The sequence below is a fragment of the Neomonachus schauinslandi genome, chromosome 4, assembly GCF_002201575.2.
Source record: "Neomonachus schauinslandi chromosome 4, ASM220157v2, whole genome shotgun sequence".
Lineage (NCBI taxonomy): Eukaryota > Metazoa > Chordata > Mammalia > Carnivora > Phocidae > Neomonachus > Neomonachus schauinslandi.
In genome coordinates this window covers 70,701,167-70,714,947 of record NC_058406.1, presented here as the reverse complement: position 1 = coordinate 70,714,947, position 13,781 = coordinate 70,701,167, and the positions used below count along the sequence as shown (strand labels likewise).

The 13,781-nt window shown below is 35.4% G+C and overlaps 1 protein-coding gene across 1 annotated transcript in view; it reads left to right on the top strand.

The window, feature by feature from the left end:
* The window catches only part of COL24A1 (collagen type XXIV alpha 1 chain), a 355,028-nt gene that overhangs the window by 89,552 nt on the left and 251,695 nt on the right, over window positions 1–13,781 (top strand). Inside the window, 5 exon segments of the mRNA XM_044914336.1 lie at window positions 3,784–3,837; window positions 5,891–5,935; window positions 12,973–13,026; window positions 13,106–13,150; window positions 13,397–13,450. Coding sequence (XP_044770271.1) covers window positions 3,784–3,837; window positions 5,891–5,935; window positions 12,973–13,026; window positions 13,106–13,150; window positions 13,397–13,450 — 252 coding nt within the window.

The following is a 13,781-nucleotide window of genomic DNA, read 5'->3' as shown; positions in this document are numbered from 1 at the left end:
CCACAAACTTAGTGGCTTACAACAACACCCATTTATTTTCTCACAGTTCTCCTGGGTCGGGAGTCCAGGTACTACTTAACTGGGTCTTCTGCTCAGGGTCACAAGGCTGCAGGCAGAGTAAGTGTCAGCTGGCTGCACGATCATCTGGAGGCTTGGCTTGGGAAGAGTTCACTTCCAGCTTCATTCAGGTTGTGAGAAGACATCATTTTTTCAAGGCTGTAGAATTAAATGCCCTGGGCTTTTTGCTGGCTCTTGGCTATAGACCACCCTTAAGTCCTATGGACTGTCCACATTTCCTAGAGATCACTCACAGTTCCCTGTCATGTGGGAGATGGAATCTTATATAGTATAACATAATCATATCAGTGACATCCCATCACCTGTGCTATATTCTGTTTGTTAGAATAAGCAAATCAGAGTCCCACTCTCACTCACACGGTGGGTGTCACAAAAAGCAAGAATAGCAGGAGGTCAGAATCATAGGAGGTCACCTTAAAGTCTGTCCACTGTTACTGATCCAACAGTGGAAGTGAGCAAGAACATTATTCACGACTGCAAGAGATTGAATGACATCCCTGAAATGTCATATTCTTCATAAGATAAAATTTTATGACTCATCAAAACGATTAAAATGTAAGAAAGAAAATTATGCACAACACAGAAGAAGCAGTGCAACTCTGGCTTGCCCATTAGTAGACAGTTATTACATTGATGAAATTGGCAAATTGGGCAAGAAAGGCAAAAACTCAAGCTTCCCTATGGATGATACCCCTGGAAAATGGTTATTAAATCCTTTGGCAGTGTAAAGGCATTCCTAGGAAAGCACAATTTGATTTAAATTAATGGTTATAATTTTCTACTGGTAAATGTGAGAGAAAATTTGGTATTTTATTTTATAACAAATTCTTTCAAATGGAGAAACTGTAGAAGCTATCTTTTGTATTCTAAGTTCAAAGGCAAAGTGTTTTGTCACTATTGTTCCATGTTTCACAACCAATCTTTTAAGATCAGTTTTTGACAATGGAGATTTGTGGCTGCAAACCATTAGGCTCCTAATTAAAGGAATACAGAAACTCTCCTGCATTTAAAAAAATCATGCATGTAATTACTAGAAATGAAATAACAACTGATAAACAGAAAGCACATGACTTATTCAACAACATAAAACATTGGCATGATGCTTTTTAAAAGAAAGTATATGAAAACAATGAATCATGGAACACTACATCAAAAACTAATGATGTACTGTATGGTGACTAACATAACATAATAAAATTAAATTATATTAAAAAAATAAAAGAAAGTATATGTCCAGTATATAGCCAAATATAATGCTGCTTTTTTGTGGCATGAACTGTGCTATATTTCATTAAACAGGAAAATATGTCTAGATTTAATAGGAATTATTTCAGAAGTTGATGACACAATGGTCAACATATAGGAAGGATAAAAAATAATAAAACAAATGATCTGTCTAAACTAGAGAATTAAGAATGAAATTAAATATTTAATGGGTAGTAAAGTGAGAGGAGAAATAATACATAAAAAATTTAAAAGTAGGTATTACTCAGTTTAACTAAATTGTTTCAGGGACAAAGTCAAGTTGAACAGCTAATATTTATTATAGTGTTGAACTACCAGAATAGGACGTTGAAATTAATAAGTATTTTATTATTTATTATGCTAGTGCAGGTTTTGTCATAAGTGAAGAACTGATCATAGTTCTCTCCCCTTCCCTTCCTGGGGTGGGGCGGGGGGGGGGGGCGCGGAGAAACCACTAATTTTATGGAAAGCTGGACTGGAGAGCAGCTCCTCCTACTGGAGGAGGATGGGGCCCCTCAGTCCCAAATAGCACATCTTCTAGGCAATCCTGAGTGAGTCCCCAAAGATGTTTGCAGTAGTCCCTCTCTGCTCCTTGTTCAGACTGATTGTGTCTTCATTTTTTAAGAAAAACTGTTGAGATCTCATTCACATACCATAAAATTCGCCTAATAAAGAGATTAGAAGACTCTAAGTGGTTATTATTATATTGACAAAATTGTGTATCTGTCACACTAATTTTAGAACATTTTCTTCACCCAGAAAAAAACCCTGTGCCCATTAGCAGTCACTGCCCCATTCTCCCTGCAGCACCAGCCCGAGGCAGCCATTAATCTGTTTTCTATGTCTCTGGATTTGCCTGTTCTGGACATTTTACATTAATGGAATCATGCAATATGTACCCCAGTCTTTATTATTTCACTGAACATTTTGAAAAACCTACTTATGATCTATCTAAAAAATCAATCATCTGTTATGTTTCAGATTTATTACAGAATTTTCCTCCGCTTTTTCCATTACCTGTACATCATAAATACTTGGAAATACCCTTATTAGCTCATACCGGATAGTGTGATATATTGCAGACATGTGAACTTGTTGACAACAGAATTTGACTTCCAAGGACAATGAAAGCAAAACGCCTGCCTGAACTTCAACTGACTTTGAAGGGGGTATGGCTACAATATGTTTGACTACACAGATGGTTTCTGCATTATCCTCTGATTACAGAATAAGAAAAACTGCTTCTAGTATGAGTTAACTATGCCTTAGAAACATCATCTTTTTTTTCCATTGCTAACTATCTTTTAAATTTTGCCCATTCATGTTTGTGCTAGTGAACCAGTGGTTTTTGGCAATCTATTAAATATGTATTTAATAACTGCCTAAATAAAGAGATTAGAAGACTCTAATAATGTACTTTTATTTCTGTTAGTCTTACAAAAATTTTAAAAAGGAATATTATTAAAATGTTAATAATAAATCTTATAAACCATTTTGCTAAGTAGCTTTTAAAAAGTGAGCTTTAAAGTTGATAAATCTAGTGGCAAATCTTTAGAGAAGAATTTTAGTATATAAAGTAAGAGTAACTAAGTCATTGAGTTATTTTACAAAAGAATATATATTATATTAAGAAAGTGTGTTACTTACTATCCTTCATAGTTTTACAGTGTAGAATCCTCAGTAGGCATTTGGGAAACTTGATTTTCAGTGTCACTGCATTTTGTGGTTGCAGGATTTTTGTGCATTATGGCTTTCCCCAATAACATAGTACTTAAATGATATTTGTTACATGTTTATCATATCTTGAAATGATGAACTAAAATATTCAGTGTAGATGAGGAGAAAGAGCACTGACTCTGCATTCAGACTTCCTTCATTCAAATCTCAGTCCCACTCATGACTAGTGAGTGCAAATGACTTAAGCTCTCTGTGCTTCAGTTTTCTCAACTGCAAAGTGAGGATATGACTATTCATTGATTCGACTTGTTATGAAGATAAAAAGAAGTAGTATGTATATAATAAAGTGTTTAAAGCCCTAACACATGGAAAATGTGCTAAATACATGCTTAAATAATATTAGCCATTTCATTCTTTGTGATGTGGCTTTAGGAATGGCATGAAATCACGGGGATAACTAACGGATTGGTCAGGCAGAAATCTTTGTTATGTTTTCTCTCATTCAGTGACTCTTTATATAGTGACGAACAAATGTATATTTTCTCCAACTTCACTTTCTGTATGTGTTATTTGGCATATAAAATAATTTTTGTAAAACGCAGAAATATTGTACTGAACAAAATCAATGAAGTATTATACAAAACAAATACAAGTTTTTGTTGCACTATAATTTAGAGGTTAGGAAAGAAATATTTCCTATTAGTTCCTTATCAGAAAACACAAAAAATGAATTCTTTATCCATCTTGGTTTTAATAACATTTCTTCTTTTTTCCCTGGGCCAGGGTTTTCCGGGTGACTTTGGAGACAGAGGCCCTGCTGGCCCTGATGGCAGTCCTGTGAGTACATTGTGGTGGTCCAGCCTTGCGATCTGACATCACTCAGACACCACAGCACCTGCACTAGCCGTCCTCATTATGACATTCAAATAAGCACGATGGGCCAAACAGTTTTGAGACCTCTGTGCACATTCCAATTTGTAAAGACAAAAATGTTCTGAGTCAATTCTGTCTTGGGAGATAATCATTAAAATAAATCGTTGTGACCATGTTAAATGTACCTGCGTAAGTGAAATGTTAGAAATATACAATCATAATACTGACTTGTATATTTTTGGGATGAGGGGAAGCCTTTCATGTACATGAAGGTCCTAGCAAGCCTCATGTAAAAATTGTGCACTCAGTGACTGCTCTTTTTGACTCAAGCCTGTCATTGATTTACCTGACTTTTGGGTATTTATTTCTAGAGAAGTCTTCTACTTTGGGATTATTCAGCTATTATTTTCAGATTAAGGAGTTACTATTCTATAATTAGTTTAATTATATGGATTGTTGTTTTTTTGACATTAGGTAGAAAAATCTTCATTTTTTTTTTGCTCTCAGTAAACATCTATCAGCTCGCTCCAATCTATTCCATGCACACGTTCTTTTAATAAGATTTTAAGGTGAATTAGAGTCAATCACTAAATCCTTATAGCCTAAATTAGGAGTAGTTCCTATATTTAGATATAGGTAAATTACTAGCATTTATACTTAAAGTGTTAGAAAATAGTTTCTTTTTAATTTATTTTTCTAAATTATAACTTTATTAGTTATTCAGTTAATTTAGCCAAAGTTTTATTTGTTGTAAGTCTTGGCAGATAAGAGTAGAACTGATTTCCAAATAAATTGTTAAAAACCTGAATGATGTTTTAAGTAGAATGTTTACCATAGTTTTCTTGCCCTTGATTCTGGGGCAAGAGTATTTCAAGAGTAAAAAGTAAGCATTATTTAGTTTTTCCTTTAATACCATTTATGTATTTGCATAACTACTGTGAAGCCATCTCATTTAATTTTTTGTCAGTTAAACATACATGAAGATTGTTAGGGTTTAAAATATTTCTTTTTGAAATCTGCTCTTTATTTAAATATAATGCTTCTTGAAGAGCATTTTCAGGCTTTACTATCTTTAAGATATAATAATAAACTGGCTGTTTTAGTTTATTGGCTTATAATTCTCTATATTTTTTACTATACCTTATTTTCAAAACAGAACTTGAAATGCAAAAAAAGGGGGGGCGTTCTTGTACTTTGTATCATGTGACACTGACATGGAGTGGATTAGGAATTATCATAAAGACTATAATGACAGGTTCAAAAGACCATCACAAATCAAGTGGAAAAATTAATATTGATAATTTAAAATCTCATTTATTATATATATAATTAATGATATCGGTAATTTCTTACATTTGTGAGAAATTTTTCAAAACCTTTTGTACATTATAACAGTTTTCATTGTGGTCTTTACATCAGTGAGAACAAGTGTTATTATTCCTTTATTTTTTTAAGTAGATTCCATGCCCACTGTGGAGCCCAACATGGGGCTTGAACTCACGACCTTGAGATCAAGATCTGAGCCGAGATCAAAAGTTGGACACTTTAGCTGACTGAGCCACCCAGGCATCCCCAAATGTTATTATTCCTATTTTATAATGAGAAAACTGAAGTTTAGAGAATTTAAATATTATACTTCGAGAGTGGGTAGTGTTTTAAACCATCTGAAAATGCTCTTCTAACTCTATACACTGACAACTTATCTTTTTATATAATACATAGGTTGGTTATGTCTATAATGCTGACTACTTATAGGATTTACTTCCTTTATTAGATATATAAAAGACACAGAACAATCTATATCCTAGGCTAGGTGGTAGTCCTGGCATCCAAAAGCATGGTGCCAGGGGCATTTTTGAAGAACTTAAACTGCCACCAGAGATTTACACTTCCTAGGAGGATGCATGAGGGTAAAATTTGACATAATTTTTCTAGAAATATTTGTCTTTGACTTTGAAAAATGCTCTTAGTAGTTTGCAATAGTATTTAACCAACTTTGTACATTTCTTTTATGTAGGGACTTGTAGGTAGCATTGGTCCTCCAGGATTTCCTGGGCTTAGAGTGAGTATCAAGTATTATCGTTCGTATAAAATATTGTTTATATTTGTTAGATGCATTTGAAAATCTTTAGAAAAATGAGATGTTTTAGCATCATTGTTGGACATCAGACTTGCTCAAATGTATTTTCCCACCAGATAAACAAATTAGACCAGGAGTATGAATCAAAAAATTAAATTTTATGATAACCTAAAATAACAAATTTCTACAGATTTATGTGTACATCTGTATTTATGTCTGTCTCATTAATAGATACCTAAGACTCTGTTTCTTCAAAAGTATGACAGAACAGCCACTTCTCTCCTTTGGAATATTCTTTCATACCATGTGGCCTGCCTCGATAAAGATAGGTCTAAATATCATACCATACCATGTTATAGCACATGGTAACTGTATATTTTATTTCTGGAATAAAATTGAATAAATGGTTGGGAAACATCCTGAACAATAGGTAGTAGTTGCACTTCACTAATTCTGCTAAACATTTTTTAAGATTTTTTTTTATGTATTTATTTGAAATAGAGAGTGTGTGCACGAGCAGGGGGGGAGGGGCAGAGGGCGAGGGAGAGGGAGTAGCAGACTCTCCACTGAGCAGGGAGCCTAACAACACAAGGCTTTACCCCAGGACCCCAAGATCATGACCTGAGCCAAAGGCAGACACCCAACTGACTGAGCCACCCAGGCACCCTGCTGCTAACATTTTAATACCTAATTTATTATACTAAAAATATAAGTGATTGTATTATTTGTCCACTTACTCACTTTTATTCAGTGAATTTAACTCTGAGTTTCACTGGAGTTTCTAATGTAGGCAAAGTACAATTTAGTAAAAGCAATTCTGTGGAGACCAAAATAATCTACTCCAGATATGTAGTGATCTGATAAATTTTAGATTATTCATTGAAGCAAACAGACTGCTACTTTCGCCATATCTTCATAAATATATTCTCTCAGTCAAGCTTATGGTTCATGATAGAGATGTAAGTTGCAGATATTTTATATAAATTTAAGAGCCATGTGCTTTAACAGTCAGCTGAGCCAAAGGCAAGATTCACATACTTCTATAAAATGTAAGGAGCCCAATGAAAATAGAATCTTAAAATTATATGTATATCCATATAAAAATAGGAAATCACCATGGGCAGAGGTAAGATTTTCCCTAAAAATCAATTTAGGGCTTGCTCGTAACACATGAAGTAGGTAATTAAGACTCCAGAGTTTTATGCCATAAATTACAGCCACAATTATTTTTAGCTCGAATTTGAACACAGGTCTTTGAGTATAAATTTAATGTTTTTTCCCCCACCTTAACTGCCCAAGGCAGAAGGTGACAACTTGACCAAAGGAATACATCAGGAGTTCAATTATTGGAACTATGGCAAAAATCATTATAACAAGTTTTAACTTGCCATTTGGGGCTGGCAGGAGTATAGAATTAAAAGTCAGAGAACCTGAGTGAGTCTAAGACATTTAAACTTTTCTTTTACATGATAATATAACAGCTCACTTTTTAAAAAAGAGATTTACTTATTTTTTAGGGAGAGAGAGAGCATGGGGAAGGGGCAGAGGAAGAGAAGCTCAAGCAGACTCCCTGCTGAGCGCAGAGCCCAATGCTGGGCTCAGAGCAGGGCTCGATCTCATGATCCTAAGATCATGACCTGAGCTGAAACTAAGAGTCAGATGCTTAACCAACTGAGCCACCCAGACACCCCAATAACAGCCACTTTTATTTAGTATTTTCCATGTGCTAGTCAGTGCTAGGTCATTTAATTCTCAGAACAAGCCAAGAGCACTCACTTCATGAGTGTTAGGCCCAGATTTGAAGCCATTTGATCTAAACCAGAGCCCAAAATTCTACCAGTGTGCTCTACCACCTCCTGAAAACTTGTATTACCTTGAAATGTATACCATTTATCTTCCGAGATTTCTTTAGGCTTCATGAGAAGCTCTGTTTGAAGGTGGAACCCAAAGGACCAATTTTTTTTTCTCTGAACTTAGAATAGGATTAAACCTGTAGGTGGTAGTCGTGGCCTTACCGATGGGGAAGAAAGGAAGCTGGGGAAGGGAGTTGGATTCCAAAGATCGTCTTTATGCATTCTTCATTTAACCTCTCAGTTGGTTAACTCAGCAGCTTCTTCTATTATGCTCAAGTTTAAGACCAAAATTCTTAGCATGTCTAGACTGTTTGGGTTCTCATCTGCATCTTGAGACATACTTTGTGCACTAGCAAAACTGTTTATTCTCAGGTGCCATGCAGCCTTCCTACAATATGGCTTTGCACTGGCACTTATTTGTCTACCTGGAACACTTTACATGTACTTTTCTACCTAACAGTTAACTCTTACTCATTTTTCAACTCCAGGACTTTGCACAGTACCAACACATAAAAGTGCTTAGTAAAAATAACTGGGTTTTTTTGTTGTTGTTTTGTTTTTGTTTTTTTTTTTGTCCTTTCTCTTTCTCAATTTACCCTTTGGTTGCTGGGAAGGGATTCTACAGAAAAGAAAATGGTGAATGATACTAACAGTCATCTTTGTAATCCTCATCTCTACATTGATTTGATAGTACTTTATACTTTTCAGAGTACTTTCACACACATATCTCATTTGTTCCTCAAGTAGATAGAACAGGTATTACAACCTCCATTTTACATTTACTGAATTTTTAAATCAAAACAGTGTGAGCACCTACTGTGTATCAAATGCTGAACTAGAGCTAGGCCTAAAAATACAAACAAGATTTCTGTTTTTTGGCAACATTATAATCCAATGGCATAGAAGGAAAAATAGATATATCATACGATGTGATCACTGCTCTAATGGACTAAAAACCACTGAGAAAGGAACAATTTATGTTATCTTGAGAGAGGAGGCTTCACAAAACATGTGTTTTAACTATATCTTGAAGATTATGCGTGAGTGGTGTGGAGTAGACAGGAAAGGGGCTCTTTAGGCAGAATGCCTCTTTAAATGCACAGAAGAGGTGAAAAAAATGCGATGTTTGGGCAAGGGGAAGAGGAGTCGAGGGATTGTAGCCTAGGAAGTATGGGGGGATGGGGGTGGAATTGAAGGAGGTGAGGTTTTGAAGATAATTGTGAAAAATTTATATAGAACCTTTATATTTCATAGTAAACATAGTAAACTGCTTGCTCAGTTTATCTGCAAGCACACATCTACCTGTTCCCTTATAGTTTCTGACGAGAGATGATACAGCTTTCTCCAAATGATTTTTTCCTTGCAGCTGATTGTCATTTGCTTTCTTAATTAGTGATAGTGATTATTACCTGTGAGTGTGGGTGGGTGTGGTTGGAAAGCCTGAAGAGAACCCACAGTCTTCTCTACAGCGTGCTCACTCGTATGAGCTCTAATTGGCTAGTGGCTGCTCATTTTATATGAAGAACCTATCCTTGAATCTCTGTTTCTTTGACTCACTTTGACTTGAAAGTTCTTTATTATTTCTGGATGTGTGGGAGGCTCTTCTGCCTTTGGTGCTGTATCCCAGACACTCTCAGCTAAGCTGCCACGCATGGAAGTGTTTCTCCAGTCTGCTCTGTCTTCTCATGGAAGAGGAGTAGGGTAAGCAGAGAGTTCTGAAGACTTTCACATTATCCTGTGGAACTGAAAACTGCTCTTAGCCTATTGCAGGTTGCTTTGAGAAAGCTATAGTTCTTCAGGACTAGGATTTTCCACACCATTTGTAACATACCACAAAATGTTTGCTATTTCTTGGAGCTTTCTATACCCATACTATTTTACTAAATCTTTTATATATATATATTTTTAAAATTTTTATTTATTTATTTGACAGAGAGAGAAAGAGAGCACAAGCAGGGGGAGCAGCATAGGCAGAGGGAGAAGCAGGCTCCACGCTGAGCAAAGAGCCTGATGTGGAATTCGATCCCAGGACCCTGGGATCATGACCTGAGCCAAAAGCAGATGCTTAACTTACTGAGGCACCCAGACATCCCTAAATCTTTTATATCTTTACTATAATCTTTTACATCTTTGATATCTCTCAACACTTACTATTTTGTGTTAATTCTTTTAGGGTCACTAAAAAAGTAAAACAGTAGATTGTGCATACAAAGTACATTCATCTGAAGATATTAGTCTATGCAGTGATATATTTACTGAAACAAAGTTAATATTATTGCCTATAGAAAAAACCAACAGGATGACAAAGAAATGTTTGTTTATGTTTATAACTTTTTTTATTGTTTTTTGTTATGTTAATCACCATACATCATTAGTTTTTGATGTAGTGTTCCATGATTCACTGTTTGCGTATAACACCCAGTGCTCCATGCAGAATGTGCCCTCCTTAATACCCATCACCAGGCTAACCCATCCCCCCTACCCACCTCCCCTCTAGAACCCTCAGTTTGTTTTTCAGAGTCTTCCATACTTACATAGATTATTGCTGCATAATTTCCAAACAGAAATGCTTATTGTATTTTTTGAAACTCTCATTATTTTTTAAGCTATGAACTTTGAATAAGCTAGCCACTGTAATTATAAGAACAATTGTTTCCTACTGATAGAATTTGTCAGTGATATATGAATATTGCATATCTGTTTATTAAGTTGGAAAATGTTACTCTTTCCCTCTCACAGTCTCATATGTTTCAGGATTAAACATATTGGAAATAATTTATCTCAGTTATATTTCACAGACTTTAGGACTCACGCAAAAGTAAAGATGTCATATTTTCCATTCTGAAATTTGTATTATATGAATGCAAACTATTAGCAATGCTCTGTTATGTTGGGAGATAGAGTTCTTGAAATCACTGTTTAAAAAATTTTTTTTACTGAAGTACAATTAACATAGTGTTATATCAGTTTCAAATGTACAGTATAATCATTCAATAATTCTGTACATCAATCAGTGCTCATCACGGTAAGTGTACTCTTAATCCCATTTATCTATTTCAGCCATCCCACCACTAACCTCCCCTCTAGCAACTACCAGTTTGTTCTCTGCATTAAGAGTCTTAATTAATTAAGAGTCTGGTTTTTTGCTTGTTTGCCTTTTTTCTTTGTTCATTTATTTTGTTTTTTAAATTGCACATGTTTTTTAAATTGCACATATGAGTGAAATCATATAGTATTTGTCTTTCTCTGTTTATTTTACTTAGCATTTTAACCTCTAGGTCCATCCATGTTGTTTCAAGTGGCAAGAAACAACAGTCTTTTTTATGGCTGAGTGATATTCCAGTGTATGTGTGTGCGTGCGCACGTGTCTTTTTTATGGCTGAGTAATATCAGTCTTTTTTATGGCTGAGTAATATTCCTGTGTGTGTGTGTGTGTTTGTATACCACATCTTCTTCATCCATTCGTCTGTGGATGGACATTTGAGCTGCTTCCACGTCTTGGCTGTTGAAAGTAATGTTGCAATAAACATAGGGTCCATATATCTTTTCGCATTAGTGTTTTCCTTTTCTTTGGGTAAATGTCAGTAGTGGAATTACTGAGTCATATGGTAATTCTACTTTTAATTTTTTGAAGAATGTCCATATTGGTTTCCACAGTGGCTCCACCAATTTGCATTTCCACCAGCATGCACAAGGCTTCCTTTTTCTCCACATCCCCACCACTAGTTATTTCTTGTCTTTTTGTTTTTGGCTATTCTGACAGGTCCTTCAGTATTCATTCCATACTTCATTTCAAAACAATTATGTGCCAATTACGATGTGGGGTCTGGGAAGTAAAAAATCAATAAACTTGCTTCTGCTTTCACAGAATGCGTGGACTAGGAACACAGAGGGGAGTATAATACAGTGTACTCACTAGTGCAGTAGAAAGCCATTCCAGTATTGGTAACCATATCTTCGAAGGCTTGGAGCATGTGATAAAGAGAGAGAATGTTCAGAGAATGGAAAACAGTCCGTTGTGGCTAGACTGTGGGATTTGGAGGAGGGAGAAGTAGAGGAGGAGTAGGGACAAATGGAAGTAGACAAGACGGGAAGGGTTGGTGCAAACCTGGTAGTGAGGCCTGGGATGCTTTCCTAAGAAATTTGGTAAAAGGGGCAACATTTTTAGCATGGCCACAGATACACCTTTAGAAGTTCCTTAACATTTGAAAACCATAAAAGGGAGGTTTAAGCCAACTTCTTCTTTGAAGATGAAGGATGATACAGAAGCTAGGCACAGAGAGGTAGCAAGAGAAAGAAGGATAATGAAGGTGTCAATGACATGAAAATTGTAAGTGATCCCCAAGCCATTTTTTTTCAAATTTTACTTTGAAATACCCTTATTGTGGCTATTGTCCTTTGTCTTCTAAGATGATATATTTGAGGAGTTTTTAAAAATCACTTGCTTACTGGAGATGATAGTTTGTTACATTTTTGAGGAATCTTGCGTTGGAGCATTAAACTGAGAACCTTGATGTTGGTGACTGTGTCTTTTTCATCTTTATTTCCTCCACACAACTACAGTGTCTGTGTACATGTTATGTTCAACAAATGTTAAATGATGTATGACTGACAGAAGCCCAGAAGAGTAGAGTCTTTTGTTCAGTACTCAGTTTATCCCTGAAATTATGGTAAATTTTATCATTTGCAAATTTCAAATCACAAAATAAAATCACTGGAATGCCTGGAACATAGTAAGTGCCCAATAAATAATTCCTGAATAAATGGGTGAAATAAAAATATAAGATGATCAAATGAAGTATTAATTGAATACCTCCTGGGAATGTGGCACTAAAATATTTCCCTTATCTTCAAGATATTATCTAGTTAGAGAAATATTTCAAGATGCATGTCATGGACAGTTAAGCATTATACGAACTAAAGGAAGGGGAGGATCCTTGTGGACTAGACTGGTATAATAGCTTCAGGGAGTAGGATGACCTCGCTAAAGTTTCAAACATTGGTATGATTTATTAATGTGGAGAGGAAAAGAAGTTGTGGAAGAACAAGGCACATGTGGGAGCTTAGTGAGATGAACTGTTCTGGGTTAGTTCATTAATTTTACCATATTCTCTTTCCAATCGTAGTGGATGCTTAATGATACCTTTCTGTCTAATTGCTTTTCAGGGCAGTATTGGCCCTATTGGACCATTTGGACCTTCTGGAACTCCTGGCCCGATGGTATGTCTCTATTTGCATAAATGGTTATTTCCCCTTAATTTCTCTACGATGTCACAAAATATCACTTTTTTTTTTTAAGGGTCTTTCCGGGAATAAGGGCCTACCTGGAATCAAAGGTGATAAGGTGATTTAAATATTTACATTATCATAGAGATAATTTCTCATCACATTTATTTTTTCTTTTTAGTCAATACAACTTATAAAATATCTTGTTTTTATATATGGGATCTAATCTGTACTGTCAAATATACAGTTTTTATCAGAAGTCGGAAAAATAGAGAAACTATTCTTCTATAATTAATTTTACTTTCTTATAATACTGCCATGTTTGTGTTGCTTAAGTGTCTTTGTATGAAATTGTGCCCTCTAGGGTGAACAAGGCATTACAGGAGAGCCAGGAGAACTAGGGTATCCTGGAGACAAGGTAATTTTTTTTTCCATTTAGTGTATATAAATACAAAAAATTCAGTGAAAAGGTATAAAGTCTTTAAAAAGAAAGGAGTATGATTATTTTATTTTTTTATTTTTTATTTTATTTTAATTTAATTTAATTTTTTTTTTAAAGATTTTATTTATTTATTTGAGAGAGAGAGAATGAGAGAGAGCACATGAGAGGGGGGAGGGTCAGAGGGAGAAGCAGGCTCCCCGCTGAGTAGGGAGCCCGATGTGGGACTCTATCCCCGGACTCCAGGATCATGACCTGAGCCGAAGGCAGTCGCTTAACCGACTGAGCCACCCAGGCGCCCTGCATTTTT